This window comes from Phragmites australis, chromosome 13 (genome assembly GCF_958298935.1).
Source record: "Phragmites australis chromosome 13, lpPhrAust1.1, whole genome shotgun sequence".
Taxonomy (NCBI): Eukaryota; Viridiplantae; Streptophyta; class Magnoliopsida; order Poales; family Poaceae; genus Phragmites; species Phragmites australis.
The window spans coordinates 2,138,883-2,164,250 of NC_084933.1; the positions used below are offsets into that span (position 1 = coordinate 2,138,883).

At 47.1% G+C, this 25,368-nt stretch overlaps 1 protein-coding gene across 1 annotated transcript; it reads left to right on the forward strand.

Annotated features, from left to right (window-relative positions):
* The first annotated feature begins 3,889 nt into the window (after positions 1-3,889).
* Positions 3,890-10,526, forward strand: LOC133889661 (disease resistance protein RGA4-like). The gene is made up of 3 exons (XM_062330109.1): positions 3,890-4,892; positions 5,409-7,826; positions 10,102-10,526. Exons 1-3 carry the CDS (start codon positions 4,105-4,107, stop codon positions 10,127-10,129), a joined length of 3,234 nt encoding a protein of 1,077 aa, XP_062186093.1. The 5' UTR covers positions 3,890-4,104; the 3' UTR covers positions 10,130-10,526.
* Positions 10,527-25,368: the final 14,842 nt, after the last annotated feature.

Here is a 25,368-nt window from a genome sequence, read left to right on the forward strand (position 1 = left end):
AATCAAACTATGTCCACGAGAGCCATAATCATCTAAGCAAGTTGTATTATCTACCTATTTATTACCTTGGTAAATGCCCAACAAAAAATCCTCTTTCGCTCTTAAGGTTTAGAAATTATCACTTTAATAAAAAAAAGAAGCAAAGTGTTTCCTTTCTTCCCTTTTATTTTTTGAGGGATCTATAGAAGTCACTACTATAGAACCCCAATCACTGCTGGCTCTAAAACCCCTTTCACTGAAGATTTTGGAGCTGACAGTGGGTAACAGGCAATGGTAGTCGGAACTACCACTTTCGGCGCGAAGGACTGACAGTGAAAGATGTTTTCACTGCCGACAGGCTGGTGATTTTATCATACAATGTTTTGCCTCTTCAGCCTCCCTCCCCTCTCCTCTTTGTCCTCTCTCTCTATCCTCTATGTCCTCCCTCTCTCTCCTCGATCCCTTCGTCTCTCTCCTCGATCTCTTCGTCTCTATCCCTCTCAATACATGCATACAATGAGACATATATTTAATATCATACAATGAAGGTGCTGGACATCGACAAACACATATATACATAATAGTTCTCACAGGTTACCCCGAAAAGTCAGTCGAGTTGAGCCAGTCCAGTATCCCTCTATTTCTCTCGCGATGAGGATCGTGTCTCCGCACCGACGGCTGATGGCATGTGTACTTCCGGAGATGCCGGGGGGGGGGGGCGATGGTGGTAGAGCAGAGGACCCAGCCAAGCCTGATCGACCACAGCGTTGCTTATGCTCCAGGCTCGCCGGTGTGTCAAAAACGTCGAAGTTGGACACCTGAACGCCACTACGGCTTGACCATTCGGCCTCCTCCACAGTGCACTGATGGGCCACCTTCTTGTGCTCATCCACATTGCACTGACAGGCAAACCTCTCCTCCTCCTCCTCCTGAATACGCTTACGGGACGCTACTTCTTGCTCCTCGCCAGCGCAGAACAGACATGCCAGCCTCTCATCCTCCTCCTCCTCCTCCTAGGCACGCTTACAGGCCGCTGCTTCTTTCTCCTCCTTCGCATCATCATTGAAAGCCATTTTGTCAAAGAGTCGTCCGATGGTACCAACTCTGAAAGCTGGTCGAAGGCCACAACAGGATCCTTCGAACCAGGTGCACTGATAGCGGTTGCACTTCTACCACGGCTTCTTCGAGGCGATGGCTGGGGAGGTGGACTTCTTCTAGGAGATGGCTGAGGAGAGGGAGATCTTCAAGGCTACGGTGGCCCAGGGTCTCGTGGAGAGTAAAGGCTCTCGGTATCTGTCCCCGGTGGAAACACTATATAGGTCTTCTCTCACGCGATGAATGTGTGCTCGTTCTCTCCTATAGTGTCTGCCCCCTCCACTACGGGGTAGTCCACCTCAACATGGTAATACTGATCAACTGTCTCATCTACTTCGACCACGGCATAGCCCTTTGGTATCGAACGCCCGTGAAAATATTCATGGGAGCCACGAGGATAAGCCACGCCGGAAGTCACCTTGATGGTAATATTTCTAGCACCAATGTGTAGTTCACATAGTGTCTGTGCTGCGATGAGGTCCACGGGATATGTGATGGGGTCAGCTCCCGGAACTATCGTGGACGCATATCTCCTCTGACAAACATGGGGGATGGAGCGTGCAATATTAGAAGATGTTGCTGGTCATTTCTGTTCGCTCACAATGGCACCCTGTTGATGTATGAGGGCTTGTTGTACTGTTTGTTCTATCTTTTTCTTTGTATATTCCCTCTCTTTTTGTAGCGCTTATTCAAGCATTTCATCATCCTAACTTGTTGTGCCTCTCGTTCTACATCTCGCTCTGCTTAGGATCTCTTTCGACTCTTGTAACTGTCGATGTCGCTTGGGAATCCTTATTTCCAAACTATCACCCCAACGCTTCATGTGTGATCACTGTGCTCTTTGTTTCCTAGTGCCAAGGTGAGCTGGTCCCTATCCCTGTCTGGTTTGAAAGAGTCATGTGCCAAGGTGAGTGTTTCTTTCTTAATGGCAGAGGTGGCTAATTTGGTAGCAACTGTAATGGTAGAACATCCAATGGCATCCAACCGCGGGGATTATAGTTAATGTTTTGACAATGGTTATGGTTAACAAATCAATGTTCGGATGTTTTGATTTTTCTAAGAATTTCAAGCTATTTGTTGGATTTTTTCTTTTTTCCTCTCAGATTTTCTTGATTTTAGGATAATTATGGTTTCTTGGAAACCACTTGTTGCTTTTATATATATGGATAGGGATTAGAACGGAGGGAATAACTATTACTAGGATATCTAGTGGTACTCAAATTTAATTGAATTAACTTGTATATATATATATATATATATATATATATATATATATATATATATATATATATATAGCCCCAAAAGTATATAAGAGCGTCTCCAACAATCCATTAAAGCTAATTATAAGAGAAGCCACGCCAAATTTTAGCCAAGGTGGGTGAGAGAATGAATGCAGAGAGAAGTAAGCTACTACTACCTCCATTTCAAAATGTAGGACCGGCGTTTTAGCTCTTAGCACACATATTAAGAAGACATTAAACATAAGAAAAATAGAGGTAGATGGACTAAACGGCCCTCAATCTTGGGACTTGAGAGCCTTTATTCTCCGGTCACTCAGCATGCACAACACATAGTAAATGAGGGTAAAATGGGAAACAAAGAGAGGAATTGAATGCTACAAAAGGTTAGACGTCCTACATTGTAAGAAATTGTTAGAATGCTAAAACGCTCTACATTTTGGATTGGAGAGAGTTCCTCTATTATGAAATAGATGATGTTTTAGAAACTTTATTTTATTCTTAAATACATGACGTTTTAGTTTTTTTAGTTGGTGTTTTCCATGAAAGGCTATGCTAAATGCAATTAGAAAGTGGAATTTGAATTGAATGTGTGGGGGTGGAGTGGTGGATTAGGTGCCATTAAGGGGACATGGGAGCAAGTAAGTAGGGAAACATGTCATGAATGTATGAATTAATTCCTAGACATATTAAAGACTGAAATGATATCTAAAAGAGAAAGGAGAGAGTACTAATTAGTAGTCAGTCTATAATAAATTCTAAGGTGCACACATACTCTAATTCACCTCATTACATGTGGACCCTTATTAAATTTTAAGAGTAAAATATAGTTGTACTTATAGCTAGTAGCTGACTATACTGATGGAGATGTTCTAAGAGCTAGTACTAAGCTTTCTAAAATTACGTGGTAGCACTATTTATGTAAAACCCATATGTTACTGTTACAAGATCATGCATTTCTTCAAAAAGTTGGAATCCATGAAGTCTAACTTTGTGTAGTAAAAGGGCTTTACAATATATAAAAGCAAGTCCAATAAAAGGGCTTTAAGCCGGTCCAGTCAACAAATCTGCTGACATAATGAAGAGGGGGAAGAGAGATGATCGGTAAGCTCTCAGTAAGATGCGAGCTCTATATAAAAATCGAGGAGAGAGAAAGAGACAAAAGAAACAATAATTATACCAGTTTTATTTAATGTTGTCTTATTACGACGGTATAGTCGAAATAATAGAATATTTTTCTATTGTACATGGTCTAAGAATATCTCTAGCAGATGCTTAAAAATTTATTATTTATAATATTATTATAGCATTCTCTAATACTATTATAACATCTTTTATCTTTTTATCGTCAGCAACTACTATATTTGTTACCTTCTAATCTCCCCCTCTCAAACTCACATGCATACTCTGTGAACAGTGATATGAGCTTCTCTTTTCATCCATAAATTTGCTATGATTGCTACCGCCGTTTTCCTGTAGCATTGGAAAAAGCGATGAACCTGATTCCACTAGAGGCAATGCGGATGATATCGATCGGTAAAAGGACGACTGAACAGGGATACGGCCGGTTTTAAGCCCTAACTCACCACATTAACCCAGCAGTGAAGCAGCAGTCAGCAGTCCAGAGCAGAGTACCAATGCCTATGATAACTACACAGTAGCCTGCAGGTGCAGCTGAGCTTCCTTGGCCTTTTTTGTGTGTGCCTGCTGCCTAGTCTGGCACTGATCGTATCTCAATCTTTTCCCTTCGATCCACCAAGAAGGTTGAGAGCAGCAAAAGACGCGGAATCCGATGGAGCAAGCGGCGGCAACAAATCTGGCAAACCATATCATGGGGAGCCTCTTCAAGGAAATCGATACCAAAATCAAGATGCTCAAGGGCGTGAGGAGTCAGAGTGAATCCTTGCGAAGGGAGCTTAACATGCTCGTTGCTCGCAGCATCGATGAGCTCACCGACCGCGGGGATGCTCCCCGCACAGCTGTTGCGCGAGAGTGCGGTGAACAGATGCGTGAGTTGATGCATGACATGGAGGATTGCATCGAGCGCTTCCTGCATCGCATTACATGTGACGAGGAGGCGGGGCCGCTGCGTGTGGCTGCCCACACGGTGAAGACGCTTGGCATCCGTGGCAAATTCGCCAAGGAGATGAAGAAGCTCAAGCAGCGCTTGCAGGAATTCGGCAGCGGCCGATCCCCAGTCGCCGCCGCACCGCCAGCAGGGCCTCGATGCCTTGCTATCGAGAACAGCCCTGTGGGCATCGCCAAGGCCAAGGAGGATCTTCTCGTGCTTCTAGACGAAGCAGAGGGCGAGGCCGAGAAGCTGAGGGTGATCTCCATCGTGGGATTTGCCGGCTCCGGGAAGACCACCCTCGCGAACGCGGTGTACAAGAGCGCTGCTGCTGTGGACGCCCAGCGGTTCCCTCTCCGTGCCTGGGTTCGTCGATCCCACTACCGAGATGCCAGTGGCCTTCTAAAGAAGATAATCAACGAATTCTGGGGAGAAGCGGGAGAGGCTGATACTCGGGAGTTGGATGAATGGGGTCTTGAAGAGTATCTCCAACAAAATTTGGGAAAACAGAGGTACGTCATGTTGCTTAATTAGCAACAATTTTTATTTTCAATATCCCCCTATTTCGCCGTCATATAATCCTGTGTCTATCGGCTGGCCAAGCGAATTACTTTCTTTGCCTTGCATGAGTTGATGTTCATTATTTGAGTACAAGTATTTTTTTCTTTACATAATTAGATATTTTGGCTACATATTTGAGTACAATTATTTTTTCATTATTTGAGTGCATCTCCTATATAACATATGTGCTTGCAAATAAATGGACGAAAACACTCTCATGTGCAAATCGTGGGCAGTAGGATTTGGAACCAAGCTTGATGGGTGAAGTCATATCTAAGGCCTCCGGTGTCTTTTATCTGAATTGTTATATCTCGGTTACACATATGACAGATGCTAGATATTTTTCTTTTTCTCCAATGGTTAATTCTGAAATTTTCTCATAGTCCATTATTTGTATAGGTATAGAAATGTGTGTATCTATGTACTAATAAACATTTGCTTTTCCTTTGCCATTTTGTCTGTTACAGGTATATAATTGTCCTTGTTGACATGGACATGAGGCATTGGCGTTGGATAGAATTAACTTTTAAAGATAATGGCACAAGCAGCAGGATAATTGTGACAACAAACATGCTGTCCACGGCTAAGCAATGCAGCAGCAGTTATGGTGACGGCTATGTGTACCGGATGCCAAATCTTGGAGATAAAGATTCTGAGAAAATAGCTCTCATCGATCAACAGGCACCTGGTGATCCTGCTTCGCGAACGGCGCTACTGCAGAAATGCGATGGCCTCCCACTTGCTCTTGTTAGCGTCGCAAGTCATGTCAGAAGTAGAATTCATGGTAGTCCAACAAGGGATCACTGTACCAAACTGTGCAGCCGCCTTGGTTCCTTCCTGCATGAGCAGCCTGACCCAAGCGGGGAGGTGGATCCCTTTGCAGAACTTCGAGGTGTGCTCATGGATAACTACACCAGCCTACCATACTGCACAGGCCAGCCCAGCTTGCTGTATCTGGGCATATTCCCAGATGGCCGCAGCCTGAAGAGGAACAAAATAACCAGGCGATGGGTGGCTGAAGGATACGCACGAAGTAAGGATCCTCGACGCAGTGAGCAGGAAGTAGCAGACGCCAATTTCAAGGAATTTATGAACCGGAATATCATTCAGCCTGTGGGTGTAAGCAGCCGTATTTGCAAAGCCCTTGGCATCGTGCACGAGTTCGTGGTGCACAAGTCCATCTCCAACAATTTCATCACTCCCTTCAATGCCCCAGAGTTCAGGACAGATTTTACCAGTAACGTGAGGCACGCGGAAAAAGTTCGTCACCTCTTTATCAATGACAGTAATGTCACAAGCTCCAGAACCAAATTGAACATGAACTTATCTTGTGTTCGGTCGCTGACAGTACTCTCTGAGAGTGCAGGTGAGGCCCTTTCTAAGTTTAGCGAGTACAAAATGATAAGAGTGCTGGATCTTGAAAAGTGCAGGGACGTGAATGATCATCATCTCAGAAGAATATGCAGGCTGTGGAATCTGAGATACCTAAGCCTCGGGGGCAGTATTACGAAGCTTCCGACGACAATTGCAAAGCTGAAACTTCTGCAGACACTCACTGTAAGCAAAGAGGAAGTGACTGAGCTGCCAGTGGAAGTTCTCGGGCTGCCCTGTTTGATCCACCTGATTGGAAAGTTCACACTTCCCAAGAAACTGCCTAAGAAAGAAAGATTGAAGAAACTATGTGAGGAAAATAAGCTGCAGACCCTAGCCGGATTCATCGCCAACGGGAACCAAGGATTTCTGCAACTTATAGTCCATAGCAAGAACTTGAGAAAGGTTAAGATATGGTGCGAGTCCACTGGAGAAGTTAGAGACATCAACAACTTGAATAATGACCTGGTAAAGGCCATCCAGGAGTATAGTAAAGATCCCTTGGTTCATGGACAAGTTCGCTCCCTGTCAGTTGACTTTCAAATATTTCCTGAAGGCGACTTGCCTGTAGGGACAATATATCATCTCAGCTCACTGAAACTACACGGCAACTTATCCACAGTGCCTCGGTTACTTGCCTTTCTCTCGGTAGAAGAACTCACACACTTGTGCCTTTCGTTAACTGTTCTTACACGGGAGCTTCTATCAGCCATTAGTGGAATGCGTTACTTGGTTCATCTGAAACTGATTTCTGACAAGGTTTCCGAGGGTCTCGTCATAGAAATTGGGGAATTCGAAAGACTGCAACGTTTATATTTTGTGGTCACTCGACCCGATGCTGTCGCCTCACGTATGCATGTCCGACATGGATATCTGCCAGAACTTGTCTCACTCCAGTTGCTCTCGAAGCATCTAGCTGGTACTTCCGGCATCGAAATCAGGCACTTTACAAAGCTCCAGGAAATCGAACTTCATCCTGAAGTCAGTGAGGCAGCAAGACAAGAATGGGAAGCAGCAGCAAGGAACCACCCTAACAGGCCCAATGTTTTGCCTTCCAAATGTGTTGATCATCCGGTTGCCAGCGCGGCACCGGTAGGTGACGAGCTCAAAGAGAATCCAGTTGCCGGCGCCGCACCAGCAGGCGATGTGTCTGCAGAGGATCCAGTTGCCGGCGCCGGAGCAGCGGGCGATGAGCCTGCAGAGAAGCCAGCTGCCGTCGCAGCTGTGGTGGCCGATGAGCCTACGGAGAATCCAGTTGCCAGCACCGCATCGGAGGACTTGGCACCTGCGGATAAGGGACCCAGACTGATCGTAGCTCAAAACGAGGCTCTTCTTAGCAATCATGGCGGACTCGCCAGTACTGAAATGGATGACCATCAGCCAACGGAGAATCAAACTGCTCCGGAGGAAGCGGCACCTGATAGTACCATCCCAGCGCAGCCGGTCGAGGAGGCATCAAACCACTCTCCTGTGCAGATGGATCACCAAGATTGCGTCAAACTGCTCAATGCCATGTAAATCTCTTGATCATTTTTTCGATTTCCTTTTTTGCGTTCAGACAATTGTCTTTCTCCATAGGCACTAGCGAGTAGCCACAAAATTAATGCTCCTGTTGCCGACTTCCAATAGATCAATAACTGAAATCACATTTAGAGGATCAATCCATTAAACAGATATATGCCGGATTAATATAATTTTCTTTTATCTAAAACACTAAAGGGATATATGTTGTCCTGGCCTGCTGGCAGCGCCCAATCCTTTCTTCTTTTGTGAAAGGGGTTGGTTTGCAGACATCCTGAAACTCAAAATTGCAGTGAGTAACATCCAAGTCGTAGCATCAACTTCGTTACAAAAGAGATGTGCGTATAATCGCCTATCCCATTTGCTTCTGTATTTATAGATAAAGCAGATTTTTCTTCTAGACTAATAAGGCCATGTAGCAAACAGGTGTCAATTGGTTACCCTATGTATATAAATGTTTGAGCTTTCTTACCGTTTTGTTGTTGGTGAAAGAAAATATATTCCACGAATAAAATGCAGCGAGAGCTTAACTCTATAGAGTGACTCAAGCTTAGAGAATTAGTATTGATGAAGGGATTGCCTATAGTGATAAAAAAATTTGCTGCCCGAGCACCGTGTGCCCATAATTATTATTTATATTATCTTTCAGAGTGTAAAGGTATAAGCATGCCCTTTCTGGGAGTAGAGATACTTGTTACTACAATGCAACCGGGACTTAGAGTCAGTCTGGTAAAATATTGCCAAGCCTAGACCAAAATATTGCTACTCTGATGACATCACCTAACCGTGATAGTAACAATGGCGACAAGTGGCCACAACACCGTAGTCGGCTGCCGACTACGGCGCAGGTCTTGTCCAGCGTGTCAGGCCAGCCCCCGATTAGACCGGTATTAAATGCCAATCACATCGTGAAAGGGACCACGTGGCCGGTGGACCCCTTACCGGTAATCTTTCTAGGGGGCCTCACCCCCTCCAAGGCTCAAGGGGTCTGCAGCCTCCAGGATCTGCAGCCTCGAAGGCTTGGATCTCCTCGGTGGCTCTGGTGCCTAAGGATTCCATATGTGTTTTGAGGCTTATGATCTTCGGACTTAGGCCAGCGGAGCTAAGTGCGTCAGGAATCCTTGATGGTGACACCCCCAAGGATGGTGACACCCCTCACCACACACACTGAAAGGAACCAAGAGGTATCAACTGGGAGGTACTAAACTTAGCACTTCAGTATCAAAGTTTAGCACCTCCCAAGTTATAATTTTGGTATCTCTAACGACCATAAACTTCATATTTGAGTTGCCTCTAAGTGTTTACGTCATTCAAAAACTCAACTTGTACATATCTAAATTAACCAGGCCACCTTAGATTATTGGTGAGGTGGTTTTTTTTTATAAGAAAGGGATTTTATAACCTTAAACACACATTACAGAGATGGGCTTGTGTTTTCCCAATCAAAAGTTTCTAGGGCCTGCTTGATAGGGCAAGTGAGGCCATGTGCTAGAGCTTCACAAGAGTACAAGCAAGGTACAGAGGCGTGGTTCTATCTAGCCTGCCTAGCTAAACTATCAGCTTGCTTGTTTCTTTCTCTCGGGATTTTGATAACCGACTGAGGACTGTCTTCTGCTATATGTTTCAAAATACTTGACACTGTTGACTTTACTGTTTAAACTTTGTCCGGTAATAAATTTTATTCTACTTTATCAAGTAGAACGAGAATGATATTGTTGGATCTCCCTCCAATGAACTTTATAAATATTATGTGTTTAGAGCTATTTACATACATATTTGATTAAAATTTACAATCAAAATTTGAATAGTAAAATCAACAGCACTAATTATTTTGAAACAGAGGGAGTACTTAGATGAAGCGGTGTAGAGTGGGCCGAATGGACCAGTGTCTTGGTTGATCTGTCGGTTCTCGTGTCTGGGCTGCTGAAGCCAGTACCTGACTGTCAGTCAGGAAATTTACTTCCTGCAGCTGTAGGTGATTCTTGCCGCCAGGAGTAGTGCATAAGCTTCAGGTTATATATTATGAGGTGACTTTGGTGTAGCCGTGGTTGCCTGAAAAATATTGGTGAGGTGGTTGGAGGAGGATAAAAAAGCGAGAATAAATATATAACTTGAAGAAAGGAACTAAGAGATTAAATTATACAGAAGCAAATATGCAAATTAAGCTTGTGGCGAAGGTATAAAATAGAAAACTTAACATACGTAAATGGTTATGTTTTTGCCATTTGATTTGTGAAGTACTTATGTGGTAAATTGCTGCACTTGCAGGACCGAGTCATGGCCAAAACTTATATGAAGAAACTTCATCTAAAATTTTGAAATTGGCGAGACATTGAAGTACTTATGTTGTGTAATATAAGTGTGCTGTTTTCGCGGTTCTCATGCAATATATGCCTGTTTCCACATCAGTCGATGACATTCAGCTGCTACAAAGTTCCAAGTGTTGTCGTATTTGGTATTTTGAAATTCCTTCAGCTGGTTGTGTGAAGTGTCCACTTTAGCATTGAATTAAACTGGCATTGTATTTTGATCCAGTTGTCGTATCAAACAATATTCTTGTACCTGCTTGTGTTCTATTACAAGAAATGCAAAACGCTATGTGTGCTTTATGTTGGTGTTATATTCTGTACGGATATTGATTTATGTTGATTTGACATTGTGATTTTGTAATATTCCCTGTTAAAGTGATAGTATGTTCCAAAATCCGAATTACATGTCAGCTGCGGAGCCAGCACTATGACCTCGGTAGTAATAGTTGCAGATTTCCACTGTCGGCTCATGACTAGGGCTGACAGTGATATATTAGTGTTGACTTATGTATAGGGTTGACAGACTAGGGTGGTTATCAGCATGGAGGCAGAGGAGGAGCTCGAGGTGCCTGGCCGGAGAAGAAGGAGAGGGCACGGGTGAGCTCCTTGTCAACCTTCCGCCTGAGGGAGGGGTCGAGGGTGAGGTCCAGGCGTAGCTCCTCGTCAGGCTTTCCCCAAGCGCAAGGTTGAGCACAAATGGCGAGAGCGGAGCTCTCTGTTCTGTTCGTGTTAGGTGGAGAAGAAGGCGCCGTGTATAGACCGTAGAGTTATTAGTGCCAGCCCGTAATATGAACCGGCACTGATACTCAGTATTAGTGCTAGTTTGTTTCAAGAGCCAGCACTGATACTGAGTATAAGTGCCAGTTCAACCCGACTCAATCGTTGATCGAGCGCGAGAAGTTATGAACCAGCATTGATACTTCATCAGTGCTGATTCTATCATATCCGGCACTGATGGGGTGGCATGGATGACAGTTTTTGTTGTAGTGTGTAGAACACTCAGGAAGGTGACTCCTCCGATCTGTCCCAGGTGTAGAAAGAAGATGTGCCGCCATCAAATGTTGAAGAAGGTAGTCTGAGAAACTACCTCAATATAGAACAAACAGATACCAATGGAGGCGATGAAGTAATTCATAAGTAGATGAATGAATCTATTGTACATATGATCGTATAGGTTCTCAATACCTTTTTCACTTATATGTAGATGCTTGATGCTCCAAAATGTCACGACAATGATCAATCCCAGGAGTGGCATCGTGTCTGAGGTCCCTCGAAAATACCTAGGGGATGATTTGTCATCACGGAGGTCTCACCAGCTTGGGAGCCAACTGTACTAGAGAAAGTTCTAGGGTCATACAAGTCAGTTTGTGGGATAACTGTTAAGGATCGCGTGCCCATCAGCTACAGATTATGGACTAGCGAACGAGGTGATCCACACGTGATTCCTGATTCAATCAAGATCAATATTTTGTGGCTCATCATATTAGGGAAGTTCGAGTTCCCTGAAGAGACAAATATTGAAGCAGTTAAGTGTAATGCACTAATGATCATGGGCCTTTCATTCAAGAATTGGAAGAGCACTGAACAAAACCTATGTGCAGAAAGGTACAACGCCAGATTTTAGAAAAATTGCCGCAACTGCAAGATCATTGGCAAGTCTTTGCGAAGTACAAGTTATCAGAAGAAGCACAAAAGTTGAGTGAGGTGAACAAAGAAAACTCAAAGAAGAACCTTTACTCCCACAAAGTTAGAAGTCGTGGGTACGTGAGAAAAGAACAACAATAGCAACAAGAGCTAGATGAACTGCGAGAGAGATGTCACACCAGAGATGGAGGGCTAGAGCGAACGATCGACGTGCTTCTTTGTGGAAGGGGTGCTTCTTACTCGGCTGATGAAAGCTTATGCTTTATAACCTTCAAAGACCATGAAGTGACACAAACTCTTGCAAAAAGGCTTGCGGACGCCCACACGTAGTCTGCAGATGGCTCTTTCAAGCTAGATAGGGATAGGGATGAGCTCACCTTGGCCCTAGGAAACAAGGAGCATGGTGATCGCACATGAGACATTGGTGTGTTTGGTTGGAAATCTGGATTTCCAGGCGCTGTCGATAGTTACAAGACTCGAAAGAGATCTTAAGCAGAGAAAGATGTAGAATGAGAGGCAGAACAAGCGAGGGTGATGAACATGTTTGAGCTTGTGCTACAACATGAGAGGGAACAAATAGATATAAGAATAAAACAAGCAGTACAGGAAGCCATCAGGTTTGAACAGGGCGTCATTGGGAGCAAATAGGAACAACTGGCAACGTCTCCTAATATTGTACGCTCCAGCCCCGGTGGTCGTTGGAGTAGTTGTGCATCCACGAGAGTTCCAGGAGCTAACTCCATCACTTATCCCATGGACCACATTACAGCACAGATACCGTGTGAACTACACATTAGTGCTATGAACATTACCGGCAAGGTGGCTTCCGGTGTGGCTTATCCCCGCGGCACTCATGAACTTTTGCACAGACTTCTGATACTAGAGGGCTACGCTGTGGTCGAAGTAGATGAGTTAGTTGACCATTACAGTCTTGTTGAGGTGGACTACCTTGTAGAGGAGGGGTACAACACTATAGGAGAGAACGAACATTGTTTCATCATATGAGAGAAGACCTACATAATGCTTCAACCAGGGATAGCTCCCGACAACCGCTATTCTCCATGATACCCTAGGCCGCCGTCGTCTCGTAGATCCTCCTCTCCTCAGCCATCTCCTAGAAGAAGTCCACCTCCTCAACCATCATCTCAAAGGAGTCCACCGCTCAAGGAGCGACACCATCAAGAAGACAACTATCATCTCAGAAAACACGATCAGGTTCCGCAGCATCAAAGAAGACAACATCATCTAAGAAGTCGGTGCCATCTAAGAAGTTGGTGGAACCTAAGGATGTATATTCACTTAATGCTGAGCAAACCAAAACGATTATGGACGCTAGTGTAACAACTTTTTTCCATCCTCCAGCACCTCCACCGAAGCCTGCGGTGCCTGAAGATAGCATGAATTTTTTAATGAATATAGCCAAAGTTAAACAGACGAGGGCGACTTCAAGTAAGCAACCGACTGACTATGAACGCATCAGTAAGAAGCAAGCCAAGAGCAAATCAGGTCCAATCGTTGAGGATGCTCCAAACATTGGGGGCTTTCTGGCTACTTCTGGATTAAAAGCAGAGCAACTAGCACGGCTTGTTGCGGGAGCAGAAATCCCAAAATTGGATGTTAGATGACCGTTTGAGTTGGGCAAACCTTTGGTCAAACCAGATATAGAAAATAACCTTACAGCTCAAATTCATCGATTACATCTGTGGTACTTGGAGCAGTTCAGACAGGGTATACATGTGTTCCCTGTAAGATATAGAGATGAAGATTTTCTCAATGGGGATAATTTCTTCTAGGTGAAATTCAAGTGCTTGTATGAATTGTACCAGGAGATGCCCTCGACATGTTCATAATCAGAGCATGGACTCTGTAAGTGACTTATGTATATAATTCATGTTATATGATGTACCTTAAAATTGCATGGCTAACTTCTCTCTTCCGTAGAATGGAGATCCACACATACAGACAAGAATTTGATAATAAAGTAGGATTCATCGATCCTAGACTTGTCAACGAGAAACTTGTACAGAAAAATCTAGACTTCACCGAGGACTACTTGTTGAAGTGTCTGATTCACCACCAACACAAGACCTTTGTACTCTTACCCTACAACTTTGAGTACGTGTTTGTGTGCTAGGGTGTTCTGTTTTTATGGGCAACTCGATTCTAGTACTAATTTGCTATTATGACATATTTCTATAGTTTTCATTAGATCCCCTTGTCATCCACTTAGACTTGAGCAAGATTATTGTCTTGGACCCACAAAAGAGAGATAAGTCAACTTACCAAGACCTCATCGACATGCTAAACTAGTAAACTTGATCATTTAATCTTCACGTCTATTGCATATAAATTTAATTGGTATTCATATTCACGTATAGGGCGTACACAAGATACTGCGAAAAAGTGTTGTCTACTTTCCATACGGGAAGCAGTATAATGTAAAAACTGACTTTCTGGTATGCAGGGAATACTCATGTCTTGTATTTCCTACTAAATAAAAATGTTAAATTCATTCCATTGATGAATCCTTTCCTCTTAAAATGTATGAGACAGCCACCCGGCAACAATCTCTACGGGTTCTATGTTCTTAGTTTCATGCACACATTCAATAGCGATGGGGACGCTGTCATGTTTAATGACGTTGAGGTATAAAATTACATATCAATACCTTCTTTTAAATTTCTATACATGCTCAAAAACTAATTCTTTCGATTCTTCAAACGCAACACTTCAAACACCGCACAAGTGCGATACTCCCTGTGGAAATACGTGCCATTCAAGAACATATCGACGGGTTCTTCGTCGAACATGTTATTAACGCAAACGGAGAGTTTCATGAACCGATTATACCGTCACCGTATGAGGGACCTTCAGATGACACTATACCTTCTAGTAGAGAGTCTGCAATAAGGAGGAAGTACACAGAAACTTTGATAGCGTATATATATTCAGATGGCACCATATTTCTCAATTCGATGTGCTACATCCTTTTAAAGAGGACGTCAACCTAGGTTTCATGGAAGACACCGACGAATCTCCCTATGTACGTCATGATCATAATGAAGGGTGAATCATTAAGCCATATTAAGTAGCTTTATTTGCATATTAATGAAGGACATGAATTACTATGTATTAATGAAGGTATCTTTATTATTGATTTACATTAAATATGTGTTTCATTGTATTCATGTATTGAGAGGGGGAGAGAGAGACAGAGAGAGGAGAGAGAGAGGAAGGAGAGAGAGAGGAGAGGGAGGGAGAGGCAAGATATTGCTGGTTCAAGGCTTCAGCCGGTAGTGATTCTCCGGGGATCACTACCGATCGAAGCCTTGAGCCGGCAGTGACTCTATGGGTATTATTGCCGACCGAAGCTTGAGCCGGCAATGATAACCACCTTTACTGCTGACGCTACGGGTCGGCAGTGATAGTCAGGGACTATCACTGGCTGTTGCCCACTATCAGCTGAAAAACCGGCAGCGAATGGAGTTTAACAGCCGACAGTGAAGATGATTTCTATAGTAGTGATTAGAGACTTTATTATTTTTCACGACCTTGATGACAGAGGTCATTACTCATTACTATTTTTTATGACTTAAAATGATAGAAAGGTCATCATCACATATAATACTAGTTGCATGTGACGAGCTAACCACTGCAGTTATTATAATGCAAGTAAGGATAATAATTGTGCCGGCTGAAGTAAATTATGAAGAAAAAAGAGGGAGCGAACCCGAGTGGTTCCTTGAGCTTCCTTTCAAAGCCAACGATCCCGATTCGAGCCCGGCGTTGGCACCCAGAGGCTCCTCTGTTGAGAGTGTGATAATTGCTACTAAAATATAATAGTAGCATGTGAAGAGCCATTTTATCAATTGATGTCTAAAAATCTCATCTGCGAGATGCCCGGATCAGACTCGGTTTGAGCACACGTTAGAGGCATTATTACTTCTCACGACCTCGATGATAGAGAGGTCATATATTATCATTTTTCACGACTTCAATGACAGAAAGGTCATCGCATATAATAACAGTAGCGTGTTACAAGCTAACCACTGCAGTTATAATAGAATAGAAGTAAGGATATAATTGTGTCGGCTGAAGTAAAATATGAACAACCATTTTATCAATTGATGTTTAAAAATCTCATCAGCGAGATGCCTAGATCAGACTCGGTCTTAGCACACGTCAGAGGCATTATTATTATTCACGGCGTCGATGATCGATGACAGAGAGGTCATTATTATTTTTCATGACTTTAATGACAGAAAAGTCATTATTCACGTCAGAGGCATTATTATAATAGCAGTAGCGTGTGACAAGATAACCACTGCAGTTATAATACAAATAAGGATAACAATGGTGCCGGCTGAAGTAAACTGTGAACAACAATTCTTCAAAATTGAGCTTAAACTCTCATTAGCGAGTTGGCCAGATCTGACTTGGTTTTTGCACACGTCAGAGGCATTATTAATTTTCACGGCTTTTGGAAGACAGGGAGATCATTTTTGCGCCTGCCGCTATGTGACTGCGGCAGCCCGTGTTGCTAGAAGGAAATTCTACGAGATCTTTCACCAAAAGGTCTATACGAGACTATAATCTATACCGTCTTTTACTGATCCAATAGTTGGCACGTGCAACTGAGAGAAAGAAAAGAGATACTCCATCCGTTTGCAAATGTAGGTCGTTTTAGACTTGTGCACAAGGATTAAGAAAATAGATCAAATGACCTTGTTGCTCTTTATTTATTCTGCATTTAAAAAGATAACTCATTCATTTGTGAGAGTGATAGTATTTATTAAACAAGGGTAAGATGAGAACAAAATAGAAAAAAGTGCATAGAAGTTTGAGAATGACTTATATTTAGAGAATAGTTGAGGAGGTTAAAACGACCTACATTTACAATCAGAGAGAGTACATAGCTGAAAGGATCGAGTGACCCAAGAGGGAGGTGAATTAGGCACTAATCAAATTTTTACCGATTTTAGAGCACAAGACAACCTTATCCTAGATGAAATGAAATGCTACTAAATGAACAAGAAAGAACAAGGCAACTAAGCAAAAGAACCAAGAACAAGAGGAGATAGAAAGCTTGCATGAAGAAAATGCTCAAAGTAAATTACGGAAATGTAAATAGATGGAGAAGAGAACACCGATTTTTTTCCCGAGGTATCGAGAAGTTGGCACTTCCCCCTAGTCCTCGTTGGAGTATCCACCAAGGATATAGCTCCCCCTTGAGTCACCAAGACTCAAGTGCTCTCTCCGGATTGCCACTTCTCCATCTCCGGATTGGCGGGCATCAAACCAAGTACAAGCTCTTCCCGGGGCTCCCACAAGACCTCCAAGAGCTCACCGAGAACACCTCCGATCACCAAGACCGTCTAGGTGTTGCCAACCACCAAGAGTAACAAGCTTCAAGCTTCACTTGACAGAGACCAAGCCTAGACTATAGCTAGATGCACATCTTGTTACTCTCCAAGCACTAATGATGTCCTTAACCTTCAATCAAGAACTTGGAATTCACTTAAGTGCTCTCTCTTGCTTCTAACTATCACACCAAGTGTATGAGTTGCTACATTGTCGCAAGGGCACCTCTTGAAACCAACTGAGTGGGTATTTATAGCCTAGAGATCAAAATTAGCCGTTGGCTAACCACTCTCATTTTTCTGTAATCACCGGATAATCCGCTGGCTATATCCTTAAGATCACCGGATAATCCGGTGGGTTCAAACCCAGAGCCAGCTGGCACTAGCCGTTGCACGGCAACATTTGTCCGGTGATAAACTCCGGTGAACACGCAGTCATCACCGGATAATCCAATGAGTACAACTCACCCGACTCTTTGAATTTCAGAACCTTCTGCAAGAAATACTCCGGTGATATTTTTGCTCTCACCGGATAATCCGGTGAGTTCAATTTGTCTGAGTTTCTTCACAATATTTCTCCGGTGGTCTGCCAGCTAAGTCACCGGATAGTCCGGTGAACGTAATTTTTCACTGTGGCCCGAAGCAATGCTCTTTGCAAGAAATAGTCCGGTGTTCATATTATGCAGTCATCGGATAATCCGGTGAGTACAAAATTGTTTTTCTCCGAAAATTTTCTCTGCTGGAAAAGCTCCGGTGGTCACCGGGCTTCCATCACCGAATGTTCCGGTGTAACACTTCTGAAATTTTTCATATAATTCGGATGCCTCAATTAGTGTTTATCCAGTGAGTATTAGACATCAATCAGAGGATAATCCGGTGAGTGATATATATATATATTTTTCTGAGCTCGTCCAATTCAACTCTCTTTGAGCTCTAACTCCTCGACAACTTCACCATGGACTTGTATGCTCTACCTAGTGCTAGAATTTAACAAGTGTGCATCAGCTATGTCTAGACCCACTAAGTCAAGCTACTACTTTTAGCCCCCCTTTATAGTACGGTCAAAAGACTAAAAGAAAAGAAGACCTATACTACTCTAAGTGTCCTCCATCTCCTTTGTGACACTTAGAACTAGAAGATCCTTAATCTTAAAGCATATGTCCTTTGATTGTCCATATAAGCACTTTAGGGACCAAGATTACCCAAATATCATTGTATACTAAATTTTTGATTCCCTTCAAAACAAATTGTTAGTCACAGTAATATGGTTGTCATTAATCACCGAAACACTTACCACTTACCTAGGGGCCTAGATGCTACAATCTCCCCCTTTTTGATGATTGATGACAACACAAATAACAATAGAGATATGAATTTGAAGAGCACCCTATAATACTAGGCAAAAGAATGCATATAGCAATAAAAGCGAGATAAAGCCTAGCGCTACAAAAACTATCATGCTAGAATAGGTAAGAATTATGCGAGCATGAAAATAAACACAATGTGATGACATGCGAAACACATCCATATACAGAGCCAAATAGCCTATCATAACATCAAAATCCATAAGATCCAACATTTCAAAACTAGCTACCCAAAAATCTAAGCTCCCCCTGAATTAAAATCTCACTAGACCCTCCAGCTACTCTCTCTACCAACTCCCCCTATTACTAGACTCTCCCCCTTTGGCATCTAAGCACCAAAAAGAGAAAACTAGGACACGACTAAGCATCCGGAGCTCGAGAAGACGGAGGACCCGACGCTGTCGAAGAAGGTGCCACGACGAACTGAGAACCGTCGGCCTCGGAGTCGGAGTTGGACGGACTGTGACCCGCAGCTGCTGTCGCCTCATCGATCTGATGTTGCACTGACTGAAGAGTAGCGTCTGGAGCGTCAAGTGCTAGCTCAGCGACTGAAGAAGGCACAACTGACAGCTGAGGGGCATGAGGAGACACGACTGGCTGCTGCTGCTCGGGGACTGTCGGCTGTGGGGTGTCCTCGAAGCTCAGAGGTGCAGTGGGTAGAGGTGAAGTCAACGATGGTAACACTAGCCTCTGAGACATCCCGGCAGGCTGAGAGTACACTCCGGTAGCCAAGAGAGCTGACAGAGGGAAATCGGACCCCGGAGTACGCAAAAGTGCACTGGCACTGCCTGGGAGAGGACTCGGGGCAGGAGCCAGAGCAGGTGCGAGAGCTGGCAACTGAAGGCCCTGTGCCTGGAAAAGAACGGAGAACAATCTGGCGTTGTTCTCACGGTCTGCCTGAAGTGCTGCAAACATGGCCTGCTGCTGCTGCTGTAGTGACTGCATCAGTGCAAACTGCTGCTCCTCTCGGCGGCGAGCATCCTCTCCTTGAGCTACCTGCTGCTGCTGCATCTGCCGAAGGATAAGAGTGATCTCCGAAGGCACTACAGCAGAGGGCTCAGTGGTAGCTGTCTCAGTATCTGAGGAAGGAACTGAAGTCTGAGGCGCACCCTGAGTAGAACCACCGGCCTCAGCATCGTGACATCTCGGGAGTGGTGAATGAACTCGATGTCCTCCGAGTCACTGTCGTCGTCATCCAAGTCTATGAAGGCATGAGGTAGCTCTGCCTTGGCCTCTGCAAGGGCCTGGTCCTCAGCTGCAACTCTGTCTCGCTCCTCTGCTGGGATCTGCCGCTGAGCCTGTGCCATAGCACGCTGTCCGCGACGTCTGTCCGTCGGAGCGCTAGGAATATAGTCCGGGAATCGCTTCGGGGATCTCTGGTAGACGTCAAGATGCTCTGGATAATGAATCGAGCGAGCCAACAAATATGAGATGAAATGCGCGAATGGCTGCTGTCTGCCCAGACCCTCTGCTATGTTATCCTCAATCTCACACAAGATAAGATCTAAAATGTCGAACTGCTGATGAGTGAGGATAGATAAGAGCAACCACTGCTGGATACTGGTGATAGCCTCTACGTTCCCGATCCTAGGCAACAGGCTGCGTCTGAGTGCAAAGTGAACTGCCCTCGCCTTCGGAGTCAGCATCTCTGGCAGTCTCAGTGAACATGGAGGGAAGGGCGACCGGAACAACGGACGGATCTCGTCATCCGTCGGGAAAACACCACCGGTCAGAGGACAACGAGGAGGATGAGCGTTCGGATGAACGACCTCATGCAAGAATCTGGTACTCTCCTGAAGCCTCAGAGCCTCGAGCATATCTGCCCGGTACAATTTGTAGAACTCTCCCTGGAACATGAACTGAATGAACGACCTGTCGGGAGCGATCCACGCTGTTGCATAGAATACTCTGACCCAATCCCCAACATATCTGTCCACCTGAGTGAGGAGAGCGGTGAGACCGGGGAATGCATCAAAGTGTCATCTCACATCTACTCCCCCTGCAGCTGACTGCAAGTACTCCCATCTCAGCGTCCTGTGCTGGCTCAACTGAATGCTCTTCCTGCCAAATGAGCGATAGAAGCTCTCCTGTACCACTGTCTAGAACCGGGGATCAATCCCCTCCTCTCTGACCTCAGGGAACCACTCCTCGACTGGTACGAATCTCAGCCTCTTGATCCTCGGACCCTTGTAGGACGTGAGATCAAGCAAGCGGACCTCTCCCTGAGCTGGAGGCTGCTGCTCAGACTGCTCGGACTGCTGCTGCTGCTGCTGCGCCTCCTCTGCCTCTAGCTCCTGGCGAACCCTCTTCCGGCCCCTTGACCGGCCGGAAGGCGTCGAACCTGACCTCCCGGAAGCACGAGTACGGGTGGAACAACGTGTAGGAGGGGTGGTGTCGTCTCTGATCACAAAACCCTCCTGCCTGTTGTAGGCATCAACAGCAGCAAGCGCTCTGTCCCACTCCTTCTGAGTCTTCGACTTCTTCTGCTTCGGCTCCTCAACTGCCTTGCCCTTGCCCTTGTCACTGCAATCAGGACCCATCACGATGAAGGAGAGAGAGAGGAGGTGGCGGTGATGAGGTCACGATGGCTGGAGACGATAGCCGGCGGCGCAGGAGGGGCGGCGGCGGTGAGTGGGGCACGGCGGAGGCGGCTCTGCGTGCGGGAGCTCGGGGCAGCAACGGGCGACGAGCCGGCGGTGGCGACCTGGTGGCGCTGGTGGACGGCGCGACTCCGGCTGCGGCGCTAGGGAGCTGGGAGGCGGTGAGTCGGTGAGGTGGCGCGAGGACGTACGGGCGGCGGCGAACAAATGAGAGAGCCGGCCGACCGGGAAGACATATATGAAAGGTGGGTCCCGCAGTTTTTGAAAGCACCGGATAATCTGGTGGAGGCAACAGAGAGCACTGGATATACCACCGGACTAATTCTTGCAGAACCAACTTTCATAGACCGAAATCTTCTTCTGTTCGCCGGATGTTCCGCTGAGCATATATTTAGCACCGGATGATCTGACCGGATATTCCGCTGATCACCAGGAAAAGACAGCGGACTAATTTTTGCAGAACTAAATTTTTAGAGGCCGAAACCTATTCTACTCACCGGACTTTCTGCTGAGCACAAGATAACATCACCGGACTTATGTTAAGATTTTGAAGTTCACATAACTGATGAGCACCGGAATGTCCGCTGATAACTAAACTGATCACCGGACTATTGCCATGGTTGAACTGATCTGAGACAGAGATCACAGGATATTCCGCTGGTAAATTGAAAGGAGCGCCGGACTATCCGGTGATATGAGAAAAACTAGGTTGAACTAATTTCTCTCACTGAGTCCAAATTTCAAATAACCACTCAACATAAACACATATTTGGACCAGTTTGAGTGAATCCCTTACCCTCTCAAACTCTCATTTACAAATATTTGCCAAAAAGGCTCTAACATATATAATTTTTGAAATAATCAAATAAGAGCCAAAGAAGGTGGTAGAAAACTCCAAGGAAATATTTGAGCCATATTTCCTATGAACTTAAAGATGAAGGCTTTAAATTCGCTAGGACATGACTCTGTCGGAGGATTAACTCCTGTCGCAGGGATCCCGAGAGACCCCTTTTTAGAGATTCGGCCGGGGGGATGATCCTGAGTAAGTTCGTCGGAGAAATAAATGGAAGTGGAAGTAAATGCAATGGCCGGTGGTGGGGGGATGATCGACCTAGTGCAAAGGGAAGTAAATGCACCGGAGTTTAGACAGGTTCGGGCCGCACGGGGGCGTAATACCCTACTCATGTATGGATGCAATAACTTATCCCAAGGGGGATCCCTCAGGGATATATCTGGTTACAAGAATATAGTGTCTAACTAAGATCTTGAGGCTCCTTGTTCTTCGGCAGGAGCTCTGCTCAGGCTTGCTTGCAATGTTTTCGTCTGTTGGCTTGGTTTGTTGTGGAGTTCGTCTTCTTTGTCTTAGTGTGGCACGGTCGATTGCTTGGGCTTGTGTTCAATCCAATTGTCCTGTCATTCTCCTCCTCTTCTCTCTATATGCCGATCCTTTTATGCACTTGCCGGCCGCGACATACCCCGAACGGGAAGGAAGGGGCACAAGTTCCAAGACGCCACGACTGAGAAAGGCGTCATCATTCCCAATGGGCGAAGTGACAGGGGCGGTGGAAAAACGCGGCGCGCGTCCGGTCACTCGTCACTGTGGACGCCCTGGCGACGGGCGCGCGTCCGGTTACTCGTCACTGTGGACGCCCTGGCGACGGGCGCCGTTGAGAGGGCCCACCGGGCAGCCACAGAGGCACCCGGCGTGCCCGCCCTTTCTTGCTCCTCTGCCACGGCAGGGCGGCAGGCGGAACGCCTTGATCCTGGCAACGTTATCCCGAGATACACCGGATGATACGGGATGGGGACCCGTGCAATTAATGGCCCCACGCCTCTCTGCCAAAGCATGGCAGGGACTGACACTGCGGCGGGAGCAGTTAGGGATGTCAGGCTGCGCACACCCATTAAATGCGGCCTCGGACCTCTGACTGGTTGACACCTCATCGGCGGGCCCCTCGGGGGCCCTTCTGGATCGTCGGGGCACCGAGTGCTCAGGGGTACCGTTCACCTCCCCGAGCACCCTCTCCCGAGAACTCTCGCACGAACCTTCAGGGAACCGAGTGCTCGGGGGCTACCACGTGCAACCCCGAGCACTCTCTCCCGAGCACTTTTGCACTGACCCTTCGGGGAACCGAGTGCTCGGGGGCTGCCACGTGCCAGCCCGAGCACTCTCTCCGGAACTTAGCCCTTCTGATCGTCGGGGGACTAGGGTATTCGGGGCGACTGGGCACCTCCTCGAGCACTTTCTTCCCAGTACTTGGACTCTGCGGGTCATCGGGGAACTGGGGTGCTCGGGGACCAGAGGCTGTGGCCCCGAGCACCTTCTCCCGGAACTTAGATTTTCCTCATCCCACAGGAGGGACCTCGCGGGATGGTGACACGTGGCGGACGGCTGGCCTGGCCTCGGGACTCAGGGACCCCCGGTTCCTGATACACCGACAGTAGCCCCCGGGCCCATGGGCAGGTGATGGCACGGAGACTTCGGATGGGCCCTTCATTGCGGACGAGGCCGAGGCTAGCGTGGATGCCACATGGCAGGCTTTCAAGAGGTGGCCCTTTAGACCCGGGCCTCTGGTACGGCCCAGCGGGGAGACAAGCGGACGCGTGCCCACAACTCCTGAAGGGCATGACAATGGTACGGGCGGCACGCGCGGCTGCCGTGCAGATCGAGGAAAATACGCCTGGCAACCGCTGACGCCGCACGATCAGCGGGAGATTCGCCTGGTAGTTGCGTCGACCGAGGAAGCTGTCCCGCCGAGCGAACCATTGGCAGGCGATGTTTGAACTTTGAGATATAAAAGGGGGAGGGGATCGATCCGCCCCCCTCTTTACGCCTTCTTGCGATCTTGCTCTTGTCTCCTTCGTGCTTCGGAGCCCTTAGAAACCCTTCAGGCGATCGGAGCGCTTCTCCTCCTTCCTCTCCACCACCAGACAACCTCCCCTCCCGTAGAGATGCCGAGAGCCGGAGGAGGCCGTCGTGACAGGACTCTGGATAGCGTGTTGCCGAAGTCTCGCCTGAAGAATGAAGAAGCGGCTGATAAGATCAGGAAGCTGCTGGTCCCCGAGGGCCAGCAGGGAGCCGCGGTGGTGACACCGGCGAACTTCCCGCCGGCGACGACCGTTCCCGGGTGAATCGTTTTGTTCACTTCTTTTGTGGTGGCGGGGTTGGTGCCGCCGTTTTCAACTTTCTTCCTCCAAGTTCTCGACACCTACGGCATCCAACTGGTGCACTTGAGCCCCAACTCCGTCGTGGTGCTGGCGGTCTTCGCGCACCTCTGCGAGATGTTGGTGGGGGTGGTGCCTTCGGTGACGCTTCTCTGGCATTTCTTCGTCCTGCGGCCGGCCGGGAAGAAGAGGGGGTACTCCATGGCGGACCTCGCGGGGTGCTGCAATCTTCGGCTGCGAGACGGCTTGGGAGAGCAGTACATCCCCCAGGTGCTACGCAGCAAATGGGAGGAGTGGCGGCGGGACTGGTTCTTCATCGATGTCGACCCCCATGATCATCTTGCTCTACCGGAAGTGGCGGCGGAACCCCGGAAGTCGACGTGGGAGGTGCCACCGTCGGAGGACGCGAGGTTGGAGCCGGTGTTCGAGCGCATCAGATTCCTGCGCGACTCCAGGCTGACCTTGGTAATGGTGGTGGCGGACTTCTTGCGCCGTCGCCTGGCGCCCCTGCGGGAGCGGGCACGACCGTGCTGGCTCTACACCGGGCCCGAAGATATCACCCGGACCCAAATCGGCGCAAGCTGGGATCTGGGCCCAGCGGAGCTGAGGGGTATGACCCGAGTGGTGACCGGCGTGGAGGACACGAGCCGGGCGGTGCTCCCGTGGCCGGAGATGGCGCTTTGCGCTAACCCCGAGCGCGCGGCGATCTTGGTGAAGCTGCCGGAGTTCGACGCCCAGGGGCTCGTCGACCAGCCGAGGAGCCGGAGCCCCGAGGCCCCCGAGCTCCCTGGGTTGGACGAGGTGGTCAGCGAGGAGGCTGCGAGCAGCCCAGTGCGGGCCGGTGGCCCGGGCGCCGGGTGCAGCGAGCCACAAGCTAGCGGTAGAGCCGCTGCGGGAAGCAACCGCCACACCGGAGAAGAGGGCACCACCGACAGCACAGCGACGATGGCGCCGGGAGACCGGGGGAAGCGCCCCCGAATCTACATCCCCGTGCCGGACTCCCCGCCGTCGCCATCGGCGATGGAGGCGTTCCCGGCCCTGGAGCAGCGCCTTGTGAGGATGGGGCCTGACTCGGCACCTGGAGACCACGCGG